The 21,568-nt window shown below is 50.5% G+C and overlaps 10 protein-coding genes across 10 annotated transcripts; 5 read left to right on the top strand and 5 right to left on the bottom strand.

Annotated features, from left to right (window-relative positions):
- Positions 1-250: 250 nt before the first annotated feature.
- On the bottom strand, positions 251-1,404 carry CABS01_02615 (uncharacterized protein; the record flags this gene model as incomplete). Its single annotated transcript, XM_060535993.1, has 3 exons — positions 251-628; positions 689-1,004; positions 1,064-1,404. 3 exons carry the CDS (start codon positions 1,402-1,404, stop codon positions 251-253), a joined length of 1,035 nt encoding a protein of 344 aa, XP_060393905.1.
- A 741-nt stretch (positions 1,405-2,145) lies between these two features.
- On the top strand, positions 2,146-3,679 carry CABS01_02614 (NAD-dependent aldehyde dehydrogenase; the record flags this gene model as incomplete). Its single annotated transcript, XM_060535992.1, has 2 exons — positions 2,146-3,515; positions 3,568-3,679. 2 exons carry the CDS (start codon positions 2,146-2,148, stop codon positions 3,677-3,679), a joined length of 1,482 nt encoding a protein of 493 aa, XP_060393904.1.
- Positions 3,680-3,867: 188 nt separating this feature from the next.
- Positions 3,868-5,016, bottom strand: CABS01_02613 (CVNH domain-containing protein; the record flags this gene model as incomplete). The annotated part of the gene is made up of 1 exon (XM_060535991.1): positions 3,868-5,016. The coding sequence occupies one exon, from the start codon at positions 5,014-5,016 to the stop codon at positions 3,868-3,870; it is 1,149 nt and encodes a 382-aa protein (XP_060393903.1).
- A 907-nt stretch (positions 5,017-5,923) lies between these two features.
- CABS01_02612 (general amino acid permease AGP2) lies at positions 5,924-7,829 on the bottom strand (the record flags this gene model as incomplete). The annotated part of the gene is made up of 4 exons (XM_060535990.1): positions 5,924-6,395; positions 6,620-7,038; positions 7,105-7,267; positions 7,330-7,829. 4 exons carry the CDS (start codon positions 7,827-7,829, stop codon positions 5,924-5,926), a joined length of 1,554 nt encoding a protein of 517 aa, XP_060393902.1.
- Positions 7,830-8,850: 1,021 nt separating this feature from the next.
- On the top strand, positions 8,851-9,639 carry CABS01_02611 (uncharacterized protein; the record flags this gene model as incomplete). The annotated part of the gene is made up of 1 exon (XM_060535989.1): positions 8,851-9,639. The coding sequence occupies one exon, from the start codon at positions 8,851-8,853 to the stop codon at positions 9,637-9,639; it is 789 nt and encodes a 262-aa protein (XP_060393901.1).
- A 1,179-nt stretch (positions 9,640-10,818) lies between these two features.
- Positions 10,819-13,603, top strand: CABS01_02610 (uncharacterized protein; the record flags this gene model as incomplete). The annotated part of the gene is made up of 10 exons (XM_060535988.1): positions 10,819-10,883; positions 10,945-11,067; positions 11,136-11,236; positions 11,290-11,418; positions 11,476-12,020; positions 12,083-12,356; positions 12,409-12,584; positions 12,646-12,826; positions 12,900-13,172; positions 13,338-13,603. The coding sequence occupies 10 exons, from the start codon at positions 10,819-10,821 to the stop codon at positions 13,601-13,603; spliced, it is 2,133 nt and encodes a 710-aa protein (XP_060393900.1).
- A 196-nt stretch (positions 13,604-13,799) lies between these two features.
- On the bottom strand, positions 13,800-15,520 carry CABS01_02609 (uncharacterized protein; the record flags this gene model as incomplete). The annotated part of the gene is made up of 3 exons (XM_060535987.1): positions 13,800-14,116; positions 14,171-15,026; positions 15,089-15,520. 3 exons carry the CDS (start codon positions 15,518-15,520, stop codon positions 13,800-13,802), a joined length of 1,605 nt encoding a protein of 534 aa, XP_060393899.1.
- Positions 15,521-16,189: 669 nt separating this feature from the next.
- On the bottom strand, positions 16,190-16,679 carry CABS01_02608 (uncharacterized protein; the record flags this gene model as incomplete). Its single annotated transcript, XM_060535986.1, has 2 exons — positions 16,190-16,415; positions 16,480-16,679. 2 exons carry the CDS (start codon positions 16,677-16,679, stop codon positions 16,190-16,192), a joined length of 426 nt encoding a protein of 141 aa, XP_060393898.1.
- A 2,012-nt stretch (positions 16,680-18,691) lies between these two features.
- CABS01_02607 (uncharacterized protein) lies at positions 18,692-19,132 on the top strand (the record flags this gene model as incomplete). The annotated part of the gene is made up of 1 exon (XM_060535985.1): positions 18,692-19,132. The coding sequence occupies one exon, from the start codon at positions 18,692-18,694 to the stop codon at positions 19,130-19,132; it is 441 nt and encodes a 146-aa protein (XP_060393897.1).
- Positions 19,133-20,025: 893 nt separating this feature from the next.
- CABS01_02606 (uncharacterized protein) lies at positions 20,026-21,505 on the top strand (the record flags this gene model as incomplete). Its single annotated transcript, XM_060535984.1, has 2 exons — positions 20,026-21,304; positions 21,375-21,505. The coding sequence occupies 2 exons, from the start codon at positions 20,026-20,028 to the stop codon at positions 21,503-21,505; spliced, it is 1,410 nt and encodes a 469-aa protein (XP_060393896.1).
- Between the last annotated feature and the right edge of the window lie 63 nt (positions 21,506-21,568).

The following is a 21,568-nucleotide window of genomic DNA, read 5'->3' as shown; positions in this document are numbered from 1 at the left end:
GTTCATAGAAGCATAGACTATAGACAATGCGCATCAAATGTTTAGATTCAAGAACCAAAAGTATGATATACAAGCTCTTCTCAACATTTCGAAACGTCTTGTCTCCCTTAGCATGCGCACCTATCTTCCACCACAGTCTTCATGTGAGATCACTGATTCAAGCATGGCTATTCTACATGGTGCTGCGGAGACTGGTTGCTGTTGTCGCCAACTGCTCCGCTAGAGCACATATGCAAGTCACGCATATGAATCATTTGCCGTCCCAGTCAAGGTGCGGCTCCCGAACCTCCACAATTTCTCGGTTAGTGATAGCAATGTAATCTTCCTGCTGAGCCAAGAGTCGCTTCACAGCTCCGACATCGATCGGCTTCTTCGCTTGATGAATCTCTTCTAGGGTCCCGTGTATTGCTTTCAGTCGTTCCTGCAGCACCTCGATCCTATACTTTGCCCATTGATAGTACAATTCAGAGTGCTCAGATATTGGTCGGATAGATGTCAGGACCGAGTCGTCCTTGATGCATGGGTCTCGGGGGCGAAAAGATGTGATCATCGTGATACGCTCCGCGCCTCCGATGGCTGCAAGAGCTTGATGTTCGACATATCTGCCTTGAAGAATGACTGCAGATCCCTACTAGAAGTCAACACATCAAATAATCAAATCAGCTGCATATGGAAGGATTGCACATACCATCTGCGGGCCCCTGACCTTGAGAATTTCGCCCGTTCCCGTCTTGATAGCTGTCTCCCCACCTACCATGTTCGTCGCATCACTCATCATGACAACACACACAAAAGGAAAAGCATCATAATGCCATTTTGTGACGGAGGTGTTGTTGCTAGCATTTCTCTGGGTCTTTTCCTGGTCGCCGGTCTTGCTCTGTACGGAGATGTTGATGTTGCCAACTTCGTACTGGATGTTGGGGATGAGATCCACCCCAGCGACTTGGGAAATGACAGCCAAAGTCTTCGGATCGTTCCAGGCTTGGTTCATGAACGGCGCGTACCTGCCTCCTATGTGAGCTCTGCGATAACTTTTGACTCGTCTCAATGGTGAATAACATACTTTGGGCAGTGGCCACGCAACTGACAGGGCGCGAACCTGGTGCTATGAAGGCAGTTCTCCCAGACCTCGGTCGCGAAGATCTCTCGTCTCATGTACTGGATGGCCTCTTCAGTAAAGAGAGGGAACGGCTCCGAGCAGGCCACTTGAGAGATTCCAATATCCTCCGGCAGAGAAACATCTTTGAGAGACAACTTCTTGGGATCGTTGACGAATGCAAGATGCTTGTCCGGGTTGAATGTTTCGGGTTTGGCTGGGGTAGCTGGATTCAGGTTGTCCTTGATGATGGGCGTGAAGCTGAGCTTTGCCAAAGGGGATGGAGTTGCGAACGCGATATCAGCCATAGCTGTGTTTACAGTTGATGGGTCGGGGTTTATGAGTTCTCGTAAGTAGAGTAATTGTGGCAACACAAATGTTTCGATATGTCTTGATAGCTACGATATTCTCTTCTCACCATAACGAAGGCCTCTTGATATAATTAAGAACTCAGAGGTGTGATGCACAGCTCATGTTTCACAGGCACAACGTTAGCACAGCCATCGCCGACGGTGTGTGTGCCACCTCGAGTTTGTTGGGCATCAGGCCGCCTGACAGTGCCTCCGAGCCAAAAAAGATTGTCGATATCTCATCCAGGGCCAAGCAATGCATGCGTTCACGTGTGCCTCGTTTCATTGTTGTGATTCTAATCTTTTCGAGTAAGAAATTCCGCGATATCTGACATGCAACCATCTCGGCTTTTCATCATTGAGTGTGATGTTCACAAAGAAGCCGATCCGAGATCGCACCCGATCCCTGTCACCCGCGCCCCCGCTTGCGGTCATTAGTCCCGAGACCTGCTTGTCCCTCCGAACCCCGCACCGAAGACGCGCTTGGGTGTCCGGCTCTCATTTCAGTTTCCCTATCAAGACAGTATGTGGGACGTGGCACAGATGAACGACTACCGGTGCCATGAGACGATAAAGATGAATCCTGTCAACCACCTGGGCGAAATGCCGCGAATAGGAGATCGCTTCATCTTACACAGGTCCTTGAGCATCAATCGTTATCACCTCGCGCATTGACTTCCTGTCTGATATTCCCTCACAATGTCTTCCTTCGCATCCTCTTTGAAAGACCCTAGCCTCTTTGTCGAGAAGTCGTACATCAACGGTCAATGGACGTCGTCAGATTCTGGTAAAACCTTCCAGGTCACCAACCCGGCAACAGAGGAGCTCATCGGCACATGTCCTGAGTCAACCATCGGCGACCTCAACAATGCCATTGATGCCGCAGCCAAGGCATTCCCTGAATGGAAAGCATTATCCGGCCGTCAACGAAGCCGTATCATCGGGCGCATCTTCGACCTCTTAGTTGACAACCAAGCAGATCTCGGCAAGATCATCACCGCCGAGAATGGCAAAGCAAAAGCGGATGCTGAGGGCGAGGTGATGTTTGGGGCAAGCTTCTTCGAGTGGTACGGCGAAGAGGCCGCTCGGATCTACGGAGACGTCATTCCCCACAGCAACCCGACTTACAGGACCCGGGTCATCAAAGAACCTGTCGGCGTCTGTGGCTTGATCGTGCCTTGGAATTTTCCTCTAGCGATGGGCGCTCGCAAGGTATCAGCAGCTCTTGCAGCTGGGTGCACTGTTGTCATGAAGTCTGATGGACTTACACCGTTCTCTTCAAACGCGCTAGCTGTGCTTTGCGAGAGGGCTGGCGTACCTCCTGGAGTCTTCAACGTTGTCACTGCCCTAGAAAACACACCTCATCTTGGGCTTGCTCTATGTGAGTCAGACGTCGTGAAGAAGATATCTTTCACGGGCTCGACAAGAGTTGGCAAGTTGTTGATGCAGCAGTCAAGCAACACCCTTAAGAAATTGAGCCTTGAGCTAGGAGGCAACGCGCCCTTCATCGTGTTTGATGATGCAGACATGGACATCGCAATTTCCAGCGTTCTTGTATCCAAGTTCAAGGTCACTGGCCAAACGTGCGTGTGCGCCAATCGGATTTTCGTGCAGGAGGGCATTTATGACAGGTTTAGTCAGAGGCTGGTGGAGGAAGTCAGAAAGTTCCGAGTTGGCAACGGCACAGACGCGTTGGTCACCCACGGACCCTTGACCAACGGCGTTGGCAAGGTTGAGGAGCATATCAAGGACGCCGTCGCCAAGAACGCAAAGATCTTGCTAGGCGGCAACCGATTACCATCAGCCGGCAAGAACTTTTATGAGCTCACCATCCTCGGAGACGTCGACGACTCGATGAAAGTGACACAAGAAGAGACGTTTGGTCCTCTTGCGGCTCTAACGAAGTTTTCAACTGAAAAAGAGGTCATTGAGAGGGCCAACAAGTCCGAAGTCGGACTGGCATCATATGTAATCACGAACGACCTAGCTAGGTCAACCAGAGTATCAGAGCTCCTGGAGTTTGGGATGGTTGCCATCAACACCGGTGTCATCTCGGATGCTTCTGCGCCGTAAGTAACTGCCATCCGCGTCATTTTCCACCTGAAATCTAACACTCACCAGGTTCGGAGGCGTCAAACATTCCGGCTTTGGCCGAGAAGGTAGCAAATATGGACTCGAAGACTACTTGACGATCAAGATGATCGTGACCGGCGGCATTAGCACGCGTTTATAGTCGGTTGTGACAAGTTTAGTATGAGTTTGACTGTCAAATGGACTGCACGCTGCGAGTCAACATGAAAGAAAGCCAAAGATTTTGACGTGGTTACAATGCCACTCATGACCATCCGGTCACAATCTCAATTTTGTGTATCGCTAGAATAAATTTTCAATCCGCTTTTATGCTCGTTCCATTGCAGTCCCTCAAACAAGGTGCAGGGTTCCGTTGTTGTTTCCTATCCTCTCATCCAAGTTGACAGAGCTGCGCACCCACTGGCCGTTGCGGGACAGCTCGGCCTCGAGAACCTGGCCGCCCTGAACCAGACGGGCATCCCGCGCCGAGGCGCCGAAGTTGCCGCCGGAGTTTCCACCGCGGCCGGGGATCTGAAGGACCTGACCGGGCCAGATCTGGTCCGGGTTGGGGATGTTGTTGTGTCTCGCAATCTCCTCGAATCCCACGTTGAATCTCGCGGCAATGTTGCGGAGAGTGTCGCCCTGCTGGACGGTCACGGAAGAGTCACCGCCACCGCCACCGCCAGAGGACCAACGGAAGCTGCCGTGGTCGTTCTCGAGAATTCTGTTCAAGCTGATGGTGCTGCTCTGCCACTCGCCATCACGGCGTTTGCAGGAGGCATGGAGGTTGTACTCTCCGTGGGCGTCGAGACGAATGTCTCTAGATGAGCCGGTGAAGCCACCGCCGTAGTTTCCACTGCGAGGCTTGTCGTCACCATGGCGATCGTCGTGGTGGCCGTGGTGATGGTCCTTGGGAGGAGAGTGAGGGCGATCGTGGTCATGCTTTTGGTCGTGCTCGTGCTTCTTCTCCTCGTCCCGCTTGTCCTTCCAGTCGGACACACCATCTTGTAGCTTGTGTCCGGCGAAAGCTCCCGCAACAGCACCGATGAAAGTGCTGGTCTTACTGTGGCCGAAGTTACCGCCAACCTTGTGACCGCCGAAAGCGCCGGCGGCACCACCAGCGAGAGCACCGGTCAGGCCACGCTCGCCATCCTCGCCCTCCGGGCCGTTGGATCCCGGCGGGCCGTCATTGCGGTAGCCCTGGTTGCCGTAGTTGCCCTGGTTCTGGTAGGGAGGGGGTCCCGATTGGTGTTGAGATTGGCCGTAGCCTCCTTGCTGTTGTCCGTATCCTTCTTGGCCGTATCCATGTTGCGTGCCAAACTGCTGCTGACCTTGCTGACCTTGGCCATAGTATGAGCCGGCCTCACCAGAAGGAGGACGGTCTTGTTGGTAGCCGCCCTGGTGATGACCTCCCTGCTGCTGGAAGCCTCCTCCTTGCTGGTAGCCACCTTGCTGGTATCCACCCTGCTGGTGTCCACCGTTGTTGCCGTAGTAACTCATGATGATTGGTTTTGTTACAAAAAATACAATTCGAACTTGGGTATTATGTTGATGATCAGAGATGTCTCAGAATCAGATGCTACGAGATCGAGAGCTAAGATGCGGGGAAGCGAAGGTTATATAAACTTCCTTGAGCCTCCAATAATGGATCAACGAAGCTTGTGATACATGTACGGATCTCCGTACCTAAGAATATTTACACCGCCGCCATGGTGGGGTGAGGCTTATGAAAGTCTCGACTCAGGATGTCCGCGCGTATCCTCTCTGTCGATCCAATCGGGAACACCGCGTCAAGGTTCACGGCCCACCGCGCAGACACAGCCCCGGGAGTCGGCACGGCTCTTGGTATGTAAACGAACACGTTAAAGTCTGGGCACTCTCGGGCCCTTGCCACGTAGCTTGTTCTGATGTTTCTAAAAGCTTCTGAACCAGGCCAAACAGACCCAGAGGGATGCACAATGGGACCATCAGGAGCCAAACGAGGCCCGCCACAAAGCCCCTGATTGTCTGTCAGGGCCCCCTTAACAGCGCCACGATGAGCTCTTTGCCCTGCATCTCAAGATGATAGGACCCTGCTGCCGCCCCGGGACCCCTTCCCCGCACAGTGGCTGGAGAGCAATGGCGTCAGAGGCCTTGAAAGGTATTATCCGATGTTGTTTACGTAGGGACCAGCCGAAGCAGTGGCAATTGGAAGCCACCGCAGTCATCGGCATGCAGTGCTCGATACAATGCTTGCCTGTGAGGTATTTGCATTCAACAATTACCAAGAGCGCAGTGTAGCTATGAACGATTCAATCGTGCGAGTGCGAGTCCGATTTCCGGACCTTAACACCTCGGAATTGTGTCAAGAACAGCGTTGCAACCCGATATGTACACAGTACTGTATTCATAAACAAAAGGTTGTAAACTAAACCCGAGGACTCCGGGACGCCCGACTGAGTTTCATGTCGACCCTCACCAATTGCGCTAGGCGTCTGCGGAGCCCGACCTCATTCTCGTTACCCGCCATCGCCGCCTCGTGTTCATCGACTGCCGGGCGGATCCAAACCAGATCGGCGTGCTCGGGCCTGACGAACTGAGTGCGCTTGAGGATCTTCCAGCCGCAGAACAGACAGATCGCGAGAAAGCCCATGGTGTAATTGCTGAAGAAGATGCCAATATCCCACCGGCCCCGTAAGAAGATGGCATACCCATAGAAGATCTCCACCGCCATAAGCCAGACCAAAGCAACCCAAGTGCCGTAAGGCTGGAGATATCCGCGGTAGGGGAGATCGGATCTGTTGAAGTTCTGGGCTTTCAAAGCTCGGTAGAAGAAGAGATAGTTGATGCAAATGACGATGTAGGTCACCAGAGTCCCGCCAGTGATGAGATTTGTGAGCCTTTGAAGGTCAACTCATATTAGTGCATCCAGCACGTTGTCATTGGAACAGGCCGCAGTGAAGATGGATCATCAACTTACTAAGTCAAAACCTTCATGGAGCCACTGCCTAACTTTAGAAATGAGAGACAAGCAAAGGCGAGTGCAACAAACAGGCAGTAGATGGGAACACCTTGCTTAGTGCATTTTGTAAGAAACTTCGGAGCGTGGCCATTCAATGCTAACCCATAAAGACTGCGAGAAGAGCAGTATACGTAGGCGTTGCCGGCCGAATAGATACTCGTCAACAGTAGAGCGTTGACTAAATGAGGTAGCACCCCAACGTTCATGTTCTTCATGGCAATGACGAAAGGTGAGGCGGCTCCGGTGCCCGTCTCGCCCGAGCTCAGGACACTCAGGAGCGTCGGATCGTTGGCCGGCAAGATAATGCCAACACACAACGCGCCGCCAATGAAAAAGAGCCCGAATCGCCAGTACACGGATTTGAAGGCTGCTTTCATGGTTGATCGCGGCCGCTGCGCTTCGCCAGCAACGGTGGCCAGGTATTCAGGGCCGACAATGGTGAAAGCGGCTTGCCATAGTGCGGCGAGAAACCCATGGAAGCGGCCCAAGTCGCCATCGTCAATGTACTCAACAAAAGGACCCTGTTCTTTAAGTAAGCGATATACGATACAACATCGACAGGCGTGAAGGAGGTCATGGTGTCATACAGGCTTGGACCAATTACGGAATCCGTATGCATCACGCTGCGGATTACCTCCAACCATAGTGATGAAGGTGAAGAAGAACAGTATTCCAATGAGGAGAAGTTTACCCCCTGCGAGCCAAAACTCTGTTTCACCAAAGTACTTGACCATGAGTGCATTGCAAAGGCTGACCGGGGGCAGTTTAGTACTAGGATATCCTTCGAGTCCAACTGACAAGATAGTACATACGCGTAGAGCACAATGCAAACGGTAATAACCGCAGCTGAAGGGATGTCATCTCTCCAAAAGGTCAAGACCATGTCCAAAGCGGTGATCTCAAACGGTATGAGAAGCGCTTCGAACAGGAAGAAGTTCCAGCCGATCATGAAACCCCAAGCATCATCAACCCAGGCACTGGCGTGATGAATAAATGCAGCGCTTATGGGCATGAAGACGGTCATCTCCGCAAGTGAGTTGTTGACTTGGGCAATAACCAAGGCGTGGAGCACGAATGCAATGAGTAGACTTGCCGCTCCTCGCATGAGCCCGTACCCGATACTCACAAATAGGGCAGTCCCAATAGAGCCACCGATAGCTACGAATTGGACTTGTCGGGGAGTAAGATGTCGTTGCAAATGTTCGGGAGTGTGTAATATTTCCCCATTGACAACTTCAGTCTTGTCACTGGTTTTGGAATTCATCTTTGTGACCGAGGCCTTTGGCTCTGAGGTGATTGACGGGGAGCTCATATTGCCCAGCAAAGCAGAGTTGACACAATGCTGATGATGATGGAATAAATTCTGAGATACTTCGGATCTAGAGATGTCTGGAGCAGGTTTGAAAAAGATATGTGAAGTTTGAATGGCAGACGTCTTGGATTAGGGGGCTCCTGAACTTAAGAATACCAGGAAACCTTAGCGTGGGCCATCGAATGTCACTGAGAACAAGGAAGAGATTCAGGACGACCTATCAATAGTTGACCATTACAACCTACCCCGGATTGGTCCCATCGTTTCGGACACGCAATGCTCGGACGCTAGGCATGGTCTCGGGCATGGGTTCAAGGTAATATGCCTGGTTCACCGAGGACTCCACAGTATTCTTGTCCGCCTCTCTAACCCCACGAGAAGGCACGTGGATTACTCTAGTACCTTATGTTTCCTTCAACACTCTGACTTGTAGTTGCGATCAGTGTGGATTCCCGTCTCGGAACTTGTTTGATGGCAGCTTCTCGCGCACTGAATTCCCAAGTTGAAGATGAGCAACCTTCGGCATCGAGCTCCTCCGCCAGAATCTACCGAGAAAGGATTTGCTAGCCTTGTGTGGGGTAAGGAGCTGAGGATAGACAGAGACGCAGAAACCATCAGGTTCAGCTTTAAACGACGATCGCCTTGTGGAAAGTCCCCATTCGGAAGATCTAGCCGGGAGGTGTGGGAATTGGCTAGTCTCGGGTGACATGGGTCGGGTATTCCGTCGCTGACAACGACCAACAGGTCCGGTATTATCAACTTCGAATGCAGATGATAGGTACTCGGCGTCTCGGATACTAATGAAAGTCGATGGCTTTAATGGACTCTCTGATAACAGATTCGTGACGTTATGCTTTCGGGGTCCACACCGGATATGGAAGTGTTTTCACTTCGATGCCGAGGCATATAACTCACCATAAGGCAAATGGCACAAATACAAGGAGTCTTGGCCGATTATTCTACTCATCGACTGCATTCTCAGATCAAACCTATTCTCCAACGTGAAGATTATAGAGAGGCAATGCAGGACTCTGAACTCCAAGAGATATCGTCAGCTCTTCGTGCTGCCCGTATCAGCAAAGAGCCGATTGAACCCCCAACCAAGAAGTGGACAAGTCTCGATCCGGATAGCGCCTTTGAAGTCCAAAAGGTCACCGTCAAGAACGCAGTTAGTCAAGATGGCGACAGAGTCGTTGGATATAAACTGGGCAACATCGCAAAGGTCATGCAAGACGCCTTTGGCCTCGACCAACCCGACTATGGCTTCCTCCTCGCGAGCACTTTCATCTTCGAGGGAACGACTCTGAGCCTCAAGGATTTTATCAAGCCGTATGTCGAGCTTGAGCCAGCTTTCGTCCTTAAAGGCCCTCTAAGAGGACCAAATGTCACTGTCGCCGACGTCATCAACGCCATAGACTACGCCATCCCCGCGATAGAGATTATCGACTCCAGGGTACGAGACTGGGCCATTGACCTCCCGGACACTCTGGCTGATAACGGATCAACCGGCGCCGTCATCCTAGGTGGTACACCCCGCCCACTTACCGATCTCACCTTGAGCAACACGAGAGGGATGCTACGTTTCAATGATAAGGAGGTCATGTCGGGCAACACCAGAAACGTGCTCGGAAATCCACTGTCTGCCGTAGCCTGGCTAGCGAATAAACTTGCAAGATATGATGTTGGGTTCGTTGCAGGGCAGGTCATCCTACCTGGTAGCTGCCTGCAGGCAGTGCCAATGCAGGAAGCTGGTCGCTGGTCTTGTACGTTTGAGGGATGGGGGACTGTCGAGTTCGATGTCGCTGAATAGATGTCATTGTATCATATTGGCAGGCAGGATCCAAGCGTATGAAGTCTTCTCGACAGATACTCGTAGAAATTCACAGTTATTTGATCACAGCCAGTATATACGGCGTCAAGGTAATTCACACAGTTTACCTTGCACCGGAACGCCTGAGAAATTTGCCTAAGCGTGACCTGCTGTAAGACTCGTCGTAAAGTTACCGGGCATAAGTTGGCAAAGGACCACCGGCTAAGAAAGATCCCCTCCCTACGAAAGTGGCGATTGTCAAGAAACACAGAGGCACGGGGGTTTGTGGTGGAACTTAGACGTCGTCCAGACATACCCGGAAGTGGTTAGCAAAAAGAGAGACAAACCTAAGATAGTGAACAGATACGCTGTTCCGAATCCTGATAAGTCACCCGAGGCCCTGGAAGCCGAACCGATCCCTGCTCCCGATCCCTGTAAACTAAGTCGGGTAACTAATGTAGCTGAATGCTGGAGACCCAAATCCAATCCATAGCTGTTATCGCGATCGCTTCCAGAGATAGCCCGTGTAGACCCTAAATCTACCAATTTACCGAGTATTTCAGTCCTAATTCCGTAATTGCTACGGATATTTCCACCTGAAAGAATTGGCAGAAGTGCCGGAGTCGAACTTAACTCGTGAGACTAGCTCCAGCTCTGTCAAAATGCTGAAGAACTGGGCTTCATCCAGCGCCTCTCCTGGCTCAATCCCCGAGAGCCATCCTGTCACAAATGCGGAGGAATTCTCAGCCAAACAATAGATAGCAACATAGGATGACTGAAGGCCCGTTCGCTCTCTGAGAGCCCCAACCACTCACTGAATATGCGGTTGTGGTACCTTGAATGCCAATTCCAGCTGCATCCTCAGAGCTGCCACTCGTTAGCCATAAATGCTGCTAACAACTGAGCTTACTCCCTAATACTGTTCTGATGATTTTGCGGGGTAAAATGCATGTAACCCCGCCTCTCGGCAAGCCCTGCCTGTCCAGTCCTAGCCTTTAGTCACACGACACTACCGGACACTATCTGATGGGTGGATGGCTGACGTTGTCGACCTCACTGTTATTTTGGCTTCCGTGATACGTTCGATGCCTTGCAAATGAAGTCGATAACATTTCTTGAGTTACAACTTCATCCTCCCAGCCTCTGCATCCAAACTCGCGCAATTTTGCACCCTGGGAAATGTCGCCCGCAAGCAGAGGAACTAGAGACTCCGAGAGACGGAAGCTAGGGCGAACGACAAACGCGTAAATCCCAATCCTTGTACCAATATCCTACGGGTGGAAGGGTCCACTGACCATATGCTAGATGTTTTAGCTGTCGACAAAGTAAGATCAAATGCTCCGGCGAAGAGCCGTGCGCAAATTGCCAGCGGCGTTTAATGAAATGCGAGTACTCGGAAGGAACAAACATTGCGGTCAATACCGAGAGGTTTGTGAAGGAATTCGAGATCTTACGACTCAAAGTCTGATGAATTCTTTATCTGATGAAGTCTTTAGAAGCAGTTCAGGGCGGCAAAGGCGTGTCTCAGAACAACAATCGACACCAGGGAGCAAGCGATCTCGCGGTGCAGCGTTTGGATCCGATGACGAAGACTATAGTGATTAACCCAAAGCTCCTTTTCCAAACTGTGATGGTGAGCTAATTTATCAGTTCCAGATTCTCAGTCAGTCGAGTGTAGGTCATCTCAGTTGTATGACTCTTCCGAGTGCGTGTACACAAGCCCATTCACGTTGCCCTCTACGACTATCAAAAACACCCACAAGAATAAACGTAATTGGAGTAAGTGAAGGACTGTGATTGAACAGGCAGTCATACTGACAATAATTGCATGAATAGTTTGGCTGGCTCCATCATCAACATGGTCTTTCACTGCCCGTCTCACCCTAATGATGGCTGAGAGAGTCCAAGTTGAAACCCCTTTCAGTGCACCTAGCTTTCTCAATGACGAAATATACCCCTTAAGGTGGAAAGCCTCGACGGTAGATGGACAACCAGACATCAGTGGACTTCCTTCCATTGACCATGCTATCTATCTCTTCAACACCGTAAAGTTCCATCTTGGTCAGAATTATCAACTTATTGACGAGACAAATTTTGTCAAGAATCTAGAAGAATTCTACTACGGCCTGGCATCCAAGAAAGCGGCAGAGTCACCTTTGTGGTTTGTACAATTCCTGCTCGTCTTATCCTTTGGGCAAGCTTTTCTTTCACGGTCAAAGGACTCAAAGGAACCGCCTGGTGCAAAGTTCTTCGTTCGCGCCATGGCGCTACTACCAGAGCCGAACGCCTTGTGGAAAGACAGTTTGCTAGCCATCGAGGTGTTAGCCCTTGCAGGTCTATATTTGTATTCGATTTATCAGAGAGAATCTGCACAATTATACGTGAGTCTACATCCAGTTTTGTCAAGTAATTCATTCGAGCCCCATCTGATTTCCTTTGGCAGATAGCTCAAGCGATTCGGATAGCCCAATTGGAGGGTTTGCACACCCAACTTCCTGAGGATGCACTCGGAACTCAAGTGGTCGCTCGTTGTCGCAACCTCTGGTGGACTTTGTATATTATGGATCGACATTTTTCCTGCTCTGTAGGAGTCCCCATGAACACTCAAGACGCAGACATTACCACTGTGCTTGACCCCCCGAGTATATGCTCGCAGCGTGACGCAACGCTTGGTCTCCAAGTCAAACTCTCGCGTTTGCTATCATCAATCATTACTAGTCAGTCCCATCTGTTCCCACAGAGATTTGTACTAATGTTTCGGCTTTGAAGCTATCTACAGGTCCGAGAAGACTCCACTTGGGGAGTTCCTTACTTCGACAAAGTCCATCATTCATGCCTTGGCTGGTCACGCACAGGAGATTGAGAAGATAACTCGATTCAAGTTCCAAAACTCGGTGGATGCCATGCCGAAAGGAACAAGAAGCATTACCTTGCTATACCATCAGGTGAGTTGTTGCTTTTTATTTTCATTCAGTCATCTTCCGACTGACAATCGTCTTCTTGGAGTGTGTTATCATGGCTACGAGGCCACTTTTTCTATCCGCTTTAAAACAAGAGCTTGAGAACTTTGAGTGGTGTGGAAGAGATCCACAAACCTTCTCAGCTCCCTTGAAGACTCTGGTCGAGACGGGCATTAAATCGGCAGTGAAGAGTCTTCAAATTCTGTCTGGGGATGATAGTCTATTAGGTAAGTATGAGTACAATCTGACCGTTTCTTTGACACTACGCACGACTCCAAATAACCGTCAAACCACCAACAGAAGTCTTTCTACCATTTGAGTTGGAATATGCTTATGGAGCTGCCATACACTTAACAATGGCCAAGGCACTCTTCCCAGCGGTAATAGGCGACGATGGACTGTCTCAGATGGAACAGACACACAACATCTTGGATGACATGATCAGTAAAGGAAACTTGGTGGCAGAGGTTAGAAAAGCAGAGTTGGTCCATTTGGAGACTTTGTTTCGCGAATTCACGCGGCGGGTACGCGACCAAGACTTTGAAGACCGTATCCACTCACCTACTACAAGGCGTCAGTACATCCGTCTCCAGCCTTTCTCTCGTCTCCGTCTTTCTCTACTTTCCTCTCTATCTCTGCTCTTAAATGGGAAGGGTTGAAGGAAATAGAGCCAGACAGATATGATTCGTCATTATCCTTTGGGAAACTACGCACATATGTACTGACGCCATCTAATAGTTAATGGGATACCATCGGGCTCAATTGAAGCAGTCATCGATCCGATCACAACTCAAACTTTTGTCAGCGAACCTGACTTGGTGTCTACGACGACGGTGAGTGAGTCGCAGCCGCTCGCGAGTGTATTTTCGGATACACCAGATAACACCGAGTTTCTCGAGACTATCGGTATCTCTTCGGATGACTTCCTTTCAATCGTGGAACAGATGGGGAATGAAAATGATCTACCGTTCTCAATGTTGGATTTGGGACAATTTTGGAAGTGATCAGTGGCGCGCAGAAGGCAGGAGCTTCTATGTTTGCTGGTGGACATCACAACGGATCAGACTCTGTTGAACTACTTCCACAGTCTCATTGTATAACACATTATTGATTAACACTATCTTCATCATTACAAAGGCCCTCGATCGCTATAACTTGAAGTCTTCGTTCATTCCGTCTTTTTTCGTATATTTTGGTGAGTTACCAACCCGTGTGGTAGTATCCGTCCCAACTTTGATGATGCTGAACGTGGGGCTGTTGCATGTTAACTGGCTGATACACAGGGCTGTGTTGGTATCCAGAGTTCTGCTGCCACATAGGCGTTTGTACCTGCCCAGGAGTCGCTGGCGAAGATAACGTTGTGGATACAGACATTGCTGACATGGTAGAGGCGTGCTTCATGTCGTACATCGAACCTCTGTCGAGGAGAGGAACTCCCATGTTCTGGTCAGGTTGCGTGACATGGGTCGCGTGGTAGTCGGCAGGCATATGGCCTGACAGACCCTCCTCAAGTCCGACTAAGGAGCCAGTCAGTAACGTACGTAAAGAGCAGCATCCCGTTGTAGACTTACAGATTAGTATGTACAGCAGCTCAGCCATGACTGGTACCCAAGCTGCCAGAGCAAGAACTTGTCCAAACGTCCACTTATCGTTCTTGTCAATGCCATCAGCCGCGTTGATGATCTTCTGGCGGAAGTGAGTAAAGTAGCCTAGTATGCCCCACATGACCAACAGGTTGATCCAGGCGACCAACATTCGCCAGCAAGACCTCCATCTCTTGACCCAAGGCTTATCGATCATGCCGGGAATCTTAAAGCCAGTGGTAACGAACAGTGTTAGGAGGAGCCATATCATCGGCAGCGCAATGACCAAGAACTGAGTGGCTTTGACGACGGGCCAGTACTGCGAGCCACGTTGATCGCAGTCAAAGTTTCTGTGCCCACTCTTTCGTTCCTTGTAATCTATCTCCGCCCTTGGTGCCAGATACACCACCGTCACGCTCAAACCCCAAAGGAGGCCAAGGACAGATCGATGAAGCCACTTGCGATGGCCATCGTGCTTGGCTAGCGCGTAGAGCAACATGACCGGAAACACAGAGTAGTTGGACGCGATCAGTGCCAAGGCTTGCTCGTAAATCGCATCCGCTGATGGGAGGTCGGGGTTGATCTCCGATCTCTCCTTGAAGTTTGTAGCGGCCGAGTAGACGGAAGCTCCCAACATGGCCACTGCGATCAGCATTGAGCCGCTGAGGAACATGTCGAGCGATCCGCGGAACGAGTCGAGAATGCGACCGCTCAGTCTTTGTTTTTGCTTCGGTCGCGTCTTCTCCCAGAGGTTCTTGTTGAAGTGGCGTCGTACTTGATGAATCGTGAATGCGACAAGGTACATCGTTGCTAAGATGGCTTCGAGGTAGTAGGATACCACCACCTTCACTATGTTAGCCAATAGATCTTTGCACAGCATAGCGACTTCAGGCGTTCTGTTCTTACTCCAATACCGCAGAGATCTTGGCTTCCTGTATATCCGACGGCCTTGCAGAATTCGGCCTCACAATGCTCTTTTGGGCCCCATAGAACGGTTTCATTGAATCGTGTGCTGAAAAGATAGTATGTGGGGTCGCTCGAGTTTTCCGGGTATGGTGTATGATACATATTGTAGGCGAACCAATATGATACGTCGGAGTAGGTCGTCTCGTATCCCTTCGGCATAGCCGTCGAGTACAGTGCCATTGACAGCTGAACACTCATTCCTCGAGTCGACTTTGGATCCCATGGATCAGGTTGAAGCATGGCAGCCAGCCATTGACCCCAGTTCGTGCAGTTGCGGTTGAAGTCCAGTTGCTCCCAGGTCAGATTCCCAGAGCCTTTGACCTCCGTACCCGGAACCCAAAGGTCCATGGTTTCGGGATCGTAGGAGTTCATTGTCGAGTGGAGGCGGCGGCTCTCACGCCTGTTCGAGGTATCTCTTCACGACAACTGAACGTAATGTGCAAGAAACTGTGGATTCGAGTGGGGGACAAGCAGCCATCCATGGCGCGGGGCACAGAGACATTCTTAAGGCTGGCATGATCAGGATATTCAAGTTGCTGCCCATCCCGGCGGCCACAATCTCCGTCTAACAGCCGCACTCTTTCTTTATCGTGGGCGTCTGGGAATGGGCTCTGAGAATGGGCCGGTTCGACGCAGCTGAGCGCCAGGGCTGACAGCTAAGACAGATAAGGAACGAATCATCGCGACTAAATTACTACGCGGGATGACTAGCGTAAGCCACCATCCCCAAAGCGACTTACGAGCTGCCACTCGTAGCATGTTTCCAATAAGGCTGGCCATTCACTGCATTCTCAGACCGCCATCTCGCTTGCGAAATCTCCGCTAACGGGGGTTGGGCAGGGAGCTGTGGGAGCTAGACGTTGGGGGCCGGGGGAAGTTTGTTGTTGCCTACGGCTAGAGCTCGGTCTTTGATTCAGAACCGCTCTTCGGGTCGCTTTTTGCGGTCGCAATGGGCGGGAAAGAGTCTTGCTTGCCCGGCATGACATTTCCATTGTATTGAGGGATTATCTCTGTCGATCCATGAGGCTGCCAATCTTCATACTAGCCGCGATGCTGTGTCTGTACGTGTCTTTGCCAGTTGGATTTCCTCTTGATACCGACACCCTTCTCTTGCGAGTACTTGCATCCGGCGAACGGGCAGAAATAGCCCTCCCTGTCCGAATGCCGCTCTTCGCAGTGTCGCTTGAGGTCTTTTCTGTATCGGAAAGCCCAAGAACAGTCTCCCGTTCTACACTTGAACGGCTTCTCATGCTTGATCTTACAGCGACTGCGAACAGGTCAGCAACGATCTTTTTTTTTAATGTCGGCAGTCTGAGGTTGACATACTTCACCTCCCAAAGCCTTGCGTAAACATTCCCACACTCGTCGCATCGTAGTTCAGTTGGCTCTGTGTCTTCGGTGCTCTGAACAGTGCTGGGGGCGATGTGTTCCACGCCTGACTGGCTGCCATGCTCGTGATCTTCTTGGTATTGTTCCAGTAGAGACGGGCTTGGGGCAGGTGCCCCATATTCCGGAGATGAACTTGGCTCATTGTTACTCTGCTCCCCATCCTGCTCAACAGGCTGAGGTAAACTTGACGATATACCCCAGTCATAGTCACCTAGCGGCCCGCCACTTCCGGTCTTTACCCACGACGGATCTACGGTCTCAAAGCGATGATTATGATGTTCTCTTGTTTGACCGGTCGAGCCTCGCGAGGTCGAACTAGATATGTAGACGGACTACCAAACGAGTTGAAGGAGTGTTGAGCCTGTTGAGAAAATCTGACGGCAAGAGCAGAGTTTCTATGGCCAAGAGAGGAGAGCTAGAAAAGAGGTAAGGAACGGACGGCGAGAGTTGAAAAGAACGAGTGGCATAGCACCACCGTGCCGGCCGTGGCAAGAAGAGTGAAAAGAAAGTGAGTCCTCGAGGGAGGAGAGCCGTTTTATGCTCAAGAGTGCGTTCAGAAAGCGGCAAGTGCTCAATGAATTGGCAATTGAGTTCTGCTGGACCATCCATGTCATTGGTCCAGAATAGCTGTAGGCCTCAACTCTAAATGAGGCACCATCTCTCCTCGCCCTGCAGCCCGAAGGTATGCATTGCACAGGCTTCACCCGATAACAATTTCTGAGGCAGTATACATCAGGCTATCCTAGCTCATGGGTCTGGTCTTACTATCTGGCAGCCTACTTTGCCCCAGGGAGTGAGGACCGCCATCAGCATAGGCTCGACTGAACAGTCAGAAGTAAAATTGCTGCTGGTTATGACGAGCTGGAACTCACATGCTTCTGTATCACTGCAAGCCCAAGTAATGACGTATTATCTCCTACTTGCTTCAGGAATGATGTTTCTATAATTCGGGCGAGAACTATACCACCAGGACCACAATGCGGCGAGAAACGAAGAACCCTAAAGGTGTCATTTATGCACCACCTAAACCGGTGCCTGATCCGCCAACACCTAGCCTAAAGTCACCCGGCTATGCTAATTGAGGACTAGAATCGTCACTGTAAATGTGAAAAGGCCATGAGCATGGCTAGTAGCGTGAACGGCCGTTTTGTGTGACCAGCGATCGGTCATGATAGCGTGGGCATATTTCAAGGCTGACTCGGAATAATTGAGCTACCTGGTATAGCATCTCGGCCTAGCTTTGCGCCACGGCTGATTTGAAGCCATAGGTACTATAACTCTAAAGGTAGGTAAAAAGAATGGCACACGATGTGGCTGTTTCATTAGTCGGGCGCTAAAGTAGGCTATTATCCGTCACATCTTCAGTCAAGTCGAAACTAAACATGCAGTTGAGATGAGAACTGCTCTATCCGTCATGAGTACCTTTGCAGGCCGAATCTGACAAGTAGAGGCTGTCAATTTCTCGTTCTACCACAGCTAGTATGAGAACCTCTTTCAAAGCGAAGACTGTATTGTCTGAAGCCAACACCGGACGAGGGCTCTCCTCACACAGTATCAGTTTGATGCGAACCTTTCGAGCATTCAAAGGCACATGGAGTAATATTCGGTCCCTAAGACCGGCATTCAAAGGCTTTTAGCTCCTGGATTTGGCAAGGTATCACGATGGATCCTTTTGCTTAGGCTGTCAAGAAAACTGCAATGAACCATTCCTTTGTCTTCGGCCACATGAAAGCGAGCATGATATTCGAACTGAAAAAGGTGAAATCCTCGCATTGCGACACAAGTTTCTTGTGATGCAGAAACGGTTAACAAAGAACACTAATGAGCTTTCTCCACGAAAGTTCTGAATCTGTGCAGACAGGTCTTTCTACAAGGGCCATGATCAGAGAGCATTGTCTCACATCCAACTGTCACAAAGTATTTGTATGATATCTTCAAAGTCTAGTCCATTACCATGAATGCTAGTGTCCCTCAGTCAATTTGAACTACATGATAGAAATTGAACTCGACAATTTACATAATTTTAGCAGCTTCCTACATGAAATATCTCCCTACTTGAATAACATCAACATCGCCTCCTTACAGAAGTTACTTCAATCACCGTGACTCTCACTTAGAGCCCATAACTTCTCAACTGTCGCATACATCCTCAAAATGGCGCCTCATGCCGAAGACTCTTCATCAGCCGCTGAATACGCCGAGCGCGTCTTCCAACACCTAGAAGACAACCGCCCCTCTGACGCACCTGCCGATTTCTCAGATCCCCAACCAGAGAAGCCCAAAGCCACTCAGCGATCGAAGACTGAGGAGATCAAGGCCCAGTTGATTCAGCGTAATAACGATGCCTCTGTTGAGTCCCACTCTCGTTCCAAATCTGGTAAGTTCCGCCTCCAACACACTGGTTCCTTCGGCGGCGGTCGTGTAAAGGAGCTCGTTGCCAACTACGAAGCTCGATCTCACCGTACCGAGGAGTCAGCTAAAGAATCCGATCGACGCCAGCGTGTACTTGCGAAGGATACCGACGCCGCAAATGGTGACGAAAGTGAGGAGGATGAGAAGGATTGGATCAAGGTCGTTGATGCGGACTTAGATTGAGTGGAAGGCTATCCTAATGCTTCTTGACAATGGTTTAAGCATTCGAGCTTCTGGAGTTTAATTGATTTGACTTTTAATCATTCTAGAACGTAGAGGGATTATTCCCTGTTTACTTGAGAATCCGCAAGCTTAGTGACGGCTACAAGAGGCCGGAGATTGTATGTGATCTCAATCTCTGAATAGCTGTTGTGGAAAAGCCTTGCCTATCTACTCCTCCTAGGCTTTCTAGAACTTCTACCCCATGTGCACTACTTTAGTTTTGCCCACTGTCGTCTCTGCGGATTATGTATTTCTTCGGTCTCAATTTGATACACCGGGCGTCGTATCTCAAGGGACCAGGCAGACAAGCAGAAAAGCATGTAAGCATGTTCTTCTTCATACTCTACAGCTGACGTCGACGCACTCTGTTGTCTCTATCAAGAGAGTTCAAGGTACAGATCACGTAAGTTATCTTCAGAAGGTGAGAGAATTGAGGCATGCCGAGTTTGTAGGATATCTAAACATGATGTCAGAAGGATTGACTTTACCTTGCTCACTAGCCTGGCGACCTTGTACTAGAGACCCTAGACCCTTAGCTGACATTGATTTGAGACGACAAACCACAAAGGGCTTATGCTTGGTGTTGTTAGACAACAAGGCTGCTCAAAGAATTACGGGACACAGTGTAGGCCCCTTTGTCTGTTGTCTGATATATGCCTTTCCTAATCATAGCTGCCTGTCTCATTTGCTGTCTTGAAGCTTCCTATGGCTTCTGGGGGGATTTTGAACATGGCTTGATTGTATACCGAGTACTATATAGAGCAACCCTCCACTCGGAACTGGTTTGGGAACGTTAAGTGGACTTGCTACTCTTGTAAGACGTATTCCCAAATTCGAGAACCAGGCCGTCCACAATGGTGCAGCCCAACAGTGACGAAGACGACTACGTCTTCCCTGAGACTACCGAAGTAAACAACGCCGAACGCGACCATCCCCTAACTGTCATCAATAACCCAGCTTCCCCAATGTCCACCGGCTGGGCGATACTTTGGAACTCTGACAGCTCCTCCGATGCCACATCTGAGCCCATCGATATTAAAACCTCACCCGATCGGTCTCTACCAGCTCTTCATCACCGCACCTTGCACCCTGAATTAGAGAGCTGGCTACGTCCCGCATTGTCTGCGACTATCCCTAGACCACGCCCAGCCCCAACGTCCCAGGAGGCACTCCATCAATCTGAGCCCACGTCCTCAGCATCCCAAATTTTCGACTCGGCGGCTCGGAAGCCGATTGACGCGGAAGGTCGCCCAGCTCGAACCTTGAGCGGCGTGAACACGATGTCCTCGGAAGCCGGCCCCTCGCGAAGAACCCCTCACCGAATTGGCTTATCGACTGGAGATCTTCGCGAACAGGTTCTGCACTCCAACCGTATTTCCAAGCAGGACAAAGCTTTGGCTAACGAGCAATACTATCGACAGCTACTCCGATCCCGCTCCGTCCGATCCAACTACCGCGTGCGCGACCTCAGGGAACATGCCGGCAAGGCTCCGGACCCCGAATGGCGCTGGTGCGGCTTCCCAGGTTGCGACAACGGTGCCTGTCGATACAATTTCCTTCTGTCATGGGGAACCGGATACGTCATCACCCCTCTTGATTCAGGAAGAGACTGTGACATTCTGAAGGATCTTCTTAACGCCTTTGGCTCTCAGAACTGGAACTACATGGCGGAGCCCCATAGCCGGGTTTCGTTTGCAACATCGCCTCCTGTCAGGAACGCCGTTGGCCAGTTTCTCATTCGCTTCAACCATCTGCAGGGTGCCGCTGGGGGGTGGGACAGGGGAGACTATCAAGCAGCAGCGATTTATTTCACCGACATGCGCACCAAGAACTTTCCCGTAATGCATCCGCACAATATCAAGAGGCTTCACAGCGAGATGGACAAAGAGCTCTCGCGTTCGGACTCTGCTGTTGCCCCATGGCGTCTTATTCTTCAGTTCATCATGCACCTCGAGGCATGGAGACAGCACCAGATCAAGCAAGGATATCCTTGGGACTGGCCTTTGTACGATGCTCTCGATATGTATCGGACCATTCTCGAGACCTATCGACAATCCATTGGCAAGGGTTTCTCGACTCTGAAGACTGAGGTGCAGGCAGAGCAGGACAAGGCTTGGGTGCTCTGGTGGGATCGTCACCGTCCCTGGACCAGCTGTAAGGTTGCCTTTCTTTCTGCCCTCGAAGATGCTAACAATATTGACAGAGATAGGAGATTGGAAGCTGATCCAGGAGGGAACAATGTTTCCGATGCGGTGGTCTATGAAGGTGTGGGACAGTACAAGCCACATTGGTGGCCAAATTGGCCAAGAGCGCCTGGGTTGGACGTATCTCTAGAGCTATGAGGTACTTTGGGATTGTAGACATTAGTTGACTTCCTTGAAAAGGCAGATAGTGTTG

Source organism: Colletotrichum abscissum (genome assembly GCF_030869225.1).
Source record: "Colletotrichum abscissum strain IMI 504890 chromosome Unknown Scaffold_5.1, whole genome shotgun sequence".
Taxonomy (NCBI): Eukaryota; Fungi; Ascomycota; class Sordariomycetes; order Glomerellales; family Glomerellaceae; genus Colletotrichum; species Colletotrichum abscissum.
Note: the sequence above shows the minus strand (reverse complement) of the source record. Positions and strands in the feature narration are given on the sequence as shown.